Genomic DNA, 5,885 nt, shown 5'->3' on the forward strand with positions numbered 1-5,885 from the left:
CGCACGCACGTCCGCCGAAACTTTTCCCAACGTGTCGTTGTCCGGTGCGCGTGCGTGTTTTCGCGTGCGTGTGTGCATTGCCTCAGGTGAAAGCTGCGTGCTTCTTTGCAACCAAAAAGTATGCGTGTGTGTGTGCGCGCCTGGAGGAGGGGTGAAGGAATGGGCGTGGTCACTGTGTGTTGGGGGCGTGGCTTCAGCTCGGGGGCGGGGCTAAGACGCCAGACCGCCGTCTGATGAACATAGTGGGAGGCAACGTGTGTGTCAGACAGTTGACGGCGGGACAGCGGACGGATCACACACACGCACACACACGCTCGACGGCGAGTGGAGTATCGCAGCGGGAAGTGCGCACTCATAGACACACACGCACGCAGGGAGGAGAAACTGCACCTGTCCTGCACACACACACACACACACTCACACACAGACTCTCGGAGGGTCCGAGCAGGCGTCCCTATGTGTGGATGGGACCAAAGTTACTCGGTGAGTTTTTAACTTTTATTTATTGAACACATCCTCCTCCTTCTTCTCCTCCTTCTTCTTTTCCCTCTAAAAGAATTTTAAAAGTTGTTTTTGAAGGGGTTTGAGGCTTTTCGTTTAGTTGAGGGGAATCAATTCCTCCAGAAGGAAAACCTGAAGAAATAAATTCCCCGACTCTTTGTTTTACTTCCCTCTCCTCCTCTTCTTCTTCTTCTTCTTCTTCCCCTTCTGCACTTTTTGGATCAAGTTTTTTTTTTGTTTTTCACGGATTTCAATTTTTATATATATATTTTTTATCTTATATTGTTAGGCCTTATTTTAATTTAGATTTTTTTTTTACTGGTTCAATTTTTTTCATGGCAACTGGACTTGAGTTTCTTTTCTTTTAATTATATATACTTTTTTTAAATGATTATTTCCCCGGACCGGACGGATGGAGCAGCGCCGATGTTGGACTTTTCTCCGTTTCTTTTCTTCCGAGGGTCTCATCCAACTGACCTCCACCTGGATTCTTAATGCGAGGATGGGATCTTCATCATCATCATCTTCTTCTTCTTCTTCTTTTTCTTCTTGAAGAACCCCCATTCCTTCCGAGACACCCGTCGAGGGCCGAGCTCATCTCTCGGTTTTCTGTCTCGCCAGTTTCACTCTGACTTTTTTCGATTTGGCAGCTGTTATGCAAACCCCCCCCTCGCTGCAGGAAAGGTGGCGTGTTGTTTGTTTGTTTGCTTGCGATATTAATGACATGATGTGTTCAAGTGCAAACCGTCGGTCTCATCGCCGTCCCGATCCATGTGGCCCCACAGAAAGGAGGCCAGTTGTTTTTGTTTAAATGTCTTTAAAAGTAAAAAAAAATCATAACATGCTAATTTTAATTAAATTTAATTTAATTTCGTTTAATTTAATTTGATTTAATTTAATTTGATTTAATTTAATTTAATTTAATTTTATTTTATTTTATTTTATTTTATTTTATACAAAAAGTAGCGTGGTGGTGGTGGTGGAAGGCCGCCGGCTGGCTGACCTGACCTCCGTCATGGAGCCGCTGTCTTTCCTTCAGAGGAATCTTATCCTTCCTGAGCTCCCTGTGTGTGTGTGTGTCTGTGTGTGTGTGTGTGTGTGTGTGTGTGTGTGTGTGTGTGTGTGTGTGTGCGTGTGTGTGTTTGTGGGATTGTCTTGGGTGGGATTGTGTTTGAAGTTTTTTTGTTTGCGCTGCCGTGGCCCCCCAAATGGAAAAGTTGTGGCGCACACTTCCTCGACCCCTCCACCTCCCTCCACACACTCACACACACTCACACACAAATGCACACACACACGAGCGCGTGCACGGGCGGCGGGGATGATTTGCCGGTTCCGCTGCAGCGTCACTCTGCTTCCAATTTTAGCTTCATTCAGACGCAGACGGCGTTTCCTTCCTCCGCCTTCGACCCCCGGGGAGGAACCAGCTCAGACTGGAGGAGGGAAGGGTATTTGGGGGGGTAGGAGAACGAAAATACATTTAAAAAAATTTCAAAAATAAATCTGCCGGGGGAGATTATTTAGATAATTTTCAAGAAAGGGTTAAAATTGTGAAAATCAATTTTTGCCGTTATTTATTTGTTTATTTACTCGCCTCATTGGCCTCTTCATTGAGCGGTGAAGAGAAGGTGAAGATCCCACACTTTCTTCACTTCCCCTCCGATCTTCTGGTGTCCCGAGCGGGAGAAACACACCGGGCGGAGAGGAAAACACAACTTAGAAAAAAAACACACACACGTACGTGGGTTCAAAAATTGGATGTCGGGACAGGAAGTGGCTTTTATTTTGAAATCCGGCGTGGAACGACTGAGCGCCATCCTAATTGGTGTTTTCCAGCAGCCACAACTGCTTCCTGTGTGTGTGTGTGTGTGTGTGTGTGTGTGTGTGCGTGTGTGTGTGTGTGCGCGCTGATCTCGTTTTCTCCTTCTCCTCCTGCCTTTCTTTCCTCCCTCTCTTATCTCCTTCCTCCCACTTCTCCCCTCTTTTATCTCACGCCTCCTCCTCCTCTTCCTCCACTCGTCCGCCGCCCTCAGCTTCCTCCTCCCCCCTTTTCTTTTTCCTTTCATTTTCCTCATCTTCCTCCCTCCTTCTTCTTCCTTTCTTCCCCCCTTCCTGTCTTCCCGCCGCCGTCCATCTCCCCTTTCATCTTGTCCTCCTTTATTCCCTCGATCCTTTCATCCTCTCCTTTCTTCTTCTGGTTTGTGGTCTCCCTCCTCCCTTCCTCGCCGTTATCACTTTTGAAAATCTTTTTCTTTTCCTTTCTTCCCGCCTCACGAACATGTCCTCCCCCCCACCCCCGTCTCCTAGGCGACCTCTCATAGCTCGGCCATGTTGACCAGTGAGGGGGCGCACGCCGTGGAGCAGGACGATTCCCGTCACGGCGCCAAGATGGCCGCCGCCGCCGCCGTCGGAGGCTCAGATGGAGCGGAGACGATGAGCGACTCGGACGTTGACCTGGAGGTGGAGGAGGAGGCGGACATGATGCGCTGGACGGAGGCCGAGTTTGAGGAGAAGTGCACGTATATCGTCAAGGATACGACGTGGGAGGCGGGGCCGGACGGCGACAGCGTCATGACCAGGGCCGAGGCCACGCTGCCCAGGAACCTGTCGCTCAGACACCCGGTGGACAGCAAAGAGGTCAGACACACACTTTCTCTGCAGCTTCACACACTCAGGACGGCTACGATACATACAGACAAACACACACATGCGCACATGCACACACACACACACACACACACACACACGTGAGTCAGATGCGGGTCATGTAATGAAGGGGGTAGGGGGGTCTCGTCTCGTCGTAAAACGCACATCACAGGGAGGAATCCGTGTGTATTTGTGTGGGTGTGTGAAAGGCCTGCAGCAGGATTCACACACACACGTACACACACTTACACACACACACACACACACACACACACACACACACACACACACACACACACAGAGCGCTCGGCTCATTTTTCCAGTTCTACTGGACGGCCAACAGAGGGCACCGTTCCAGCCCCAGGCGCGGAATCGATCGAAAATTGATCACTTCAATCGGCATCTCTGAGAAGATATTTGTCGTTCCGTAAATTTCTGTTCGATTTGTATTCTTTTAGGAGTTGCAAGGGATCCTTTGATCATCTCTAAATGAAAACAATTGATTGATTGATTGATTGACTCATTAGCAAACAACAACAAATGTTCCCATCTGGTCGCTCTGTATGGAAACCCTTAAATATAGATAATTACACACACACACACATTCACAAATAGTTCTTAAAGGTTCTTCAAAGGAAGAGTTCTAAACTACAAACACGCAGAGATTAAAGAGACATGAGAACTTCAAAGGGTCAAACAACAGAAACCAAAAATTACTAATTTAAAAACAACTTCTTTGAAGTTTTGATGTTAATTATTTAAAGAGAAAAATAGAGCGAGAGAATTTATAGATTGAAAAAAATCAATTGAAAAGAAGACAAATGATTTTGTGGATTTAAAGAATAAAAGTTTGGCGGTCAAAAGGGCACAGAGATTATTCCATCAGGCCTATCAGTCCAGGAAGAGGAACAACTTTGCCGTTCTGATCGAAGGCCATTGATTTCAGTTGAAAAACGCTGTGGGGGGCAGGGTCTGTTTATCAACTGCCACACACACACACACACACACACACACACACACACACACTGACCTTTACTTCCCTGAGACACTAAAAAAAACTTAAACTAGGTGAAATAACTTTTTCAATTCAATTTCATCCTATTTTCTTTTTTTTTGTTTGTTTCATTTCAAGTTTCGTCTTTTCAAGTTGAGTCGGGGTTTAAGGAAAGATGCTTGTCTTCACCTCTGACTCGTCCCTCTCTCTTTTCTTCTCGATCAAATCAGATTTCATTTGAAAAAAGAAGAAAAAAGTATCTCTTATCTCTTTTTCTGTCTGTCTTTTTTAAATTTACGCTTCCGACGCGGCAGTGGTTTTGGTTTAATGTGGCGACAGAGAGAGACAGAAAGAGAGAGAGAGAAAGAGAGAGAGATAGAGAAGTAATAAATCAGGATTCAGGTGGAAGTTTAGTGCATCCAGTGGTTTAACACACACGCACACACACACACACACGTCATAGATCCTAGTGTTTTACAATTGTGCTAGTTATCATTCATATCATAATGTAAATAATATTGATTATTATTGTTATAATGGATAATCTTTAAATGATATATGTAAAATATTTTATTTTACATGACGAGACACTTGAATGAAACGCATGGTGACGGAAAACACAGACATCCTCACACACAAACCCACTTCAAAGACATCAGCGGCAGGCTTTTTTTTTTGCTAAGTATATGTGTGTGTGTGTGTGTGTGTGTGTGCAGGTGCTGGGTGTATGCAGCAGGGAGTACATCCCCAAAGGAACACGCTTTGGCCCCCTGGTGGGTGAGATCTACACGGCTGACAGCGTACCCAAAGATGCCAACCGCAAGTACTTCTGGAGGGTAAGAACAGACAGACACACACACACACACACACACACACACACACACACACACACACACTTCCTCCCGAGCAGGAGGGTCCCCTTCCCATGATGTCACAAGGGTGTTTAGTTGCCAAGTAGAACAGGAAGTCAGCCTTTGCGCACGCTTGTGTGTGTGTGTGTGTGTGTGTGTGTGTGTGTGTGTGTGTGTGTGTGTGTGTGTGTGTGTGTGTGTGTGTGAGGAAAGAGACAGGGACTTGATGTCAACATCACACGAGCAGAATGCCACTCTCCAGTTCCAGTAACACACACAAACACATACACGAAAGAAGCATCATTGTCGGTAACTTGCAGTGACTGTGCGTGTGTTCGCGCATGCATGTCCGCCTGTGTGCGCACGTGTGTATGTGTGTGTGTGTGTGTGAAGGTGAGGGAACACACTCACTTCGCTCTCGTCCACGAGCAGAGACACGCTCGGCACATCGATGCTAATCTGCAAACCAGAGCGCAGAGAGTGAAAGGCTCAATCCGCAGACAAACTGTCAGATCAGATCACACAGATCTGGATGATTTTGAGTGAATTAGATTAATTTAATCTAGATTATTTAATTTAATTATTTAATCTAGATTATTATTAATTTAATTAGATTATTTAAGATTAATTTCTAGAATATTACCCTTTTTGTTTCACTGTTTCGCATTATTTCATATCATTTTTAATCATCTTTTGAACTTTCTTTGCTTATTATTTCCGATACATTTTCAGGTTCTTTTGAACTAATCAATTAAGATTTAATTATTACGAGTTAATTTCAGATTTTTTCAGCTCCAGTTTTTTTATGCCAAATATATTTTTATAATTTACAATTTTTTTTCTGGTAACATTGAAGTGATATTAATTGAGATTAGTTTTTCTTATATTGGGTTTCA

General features: G+C 44.9%; 1 protein-coding gene across 1 annotated transcript in view; it reads left to right on the forward strand.

Annotated features, from left to right (window-relative positions):
* The first annotated feature begins 289 nt into the window (after positions 1-289).
* prdm1a (PR domain containing 1a, with ZNF domain) overlaps positions 290-5,885 on the forward strand; it is an 11,993-nt gene continuing 6,397 nt past the window's right edge. The window contains exons 1-3 of the mRNA XM_086153862.1: positions 290-483; positions 2,806-3,135; positions 4,855-4,974. Of these exons, the coding sequence (XP_086009988.1) occupies positions 457-483; positions 2,806-3,135; positions 4,855-4,974 (477 nt within the window). The 5' untranslated portion in view covers positions 290-456. The remainder of the gene's footprint in view (positions 484-2,805; positions 3,136-4,854; positions 4,975-5,885) is intronic.

Source organism: Fistularia commersonii, chromosome 10 (assembly GCF_037954325.1).
Source record: "Fistularia commersonii isolate RoL2024-O1a breed Wild chromosome 10, RoL_Fcom_v1.0, whole genome shotgun sequence".
NCBI classification, from domain to species: domain Eukaryota; kingdom Metazoa; phylum Chordata; class Actinopteri; order Syngnathiformes; family Fistulariidae; genus Fistularia; species Fistularia commersonii.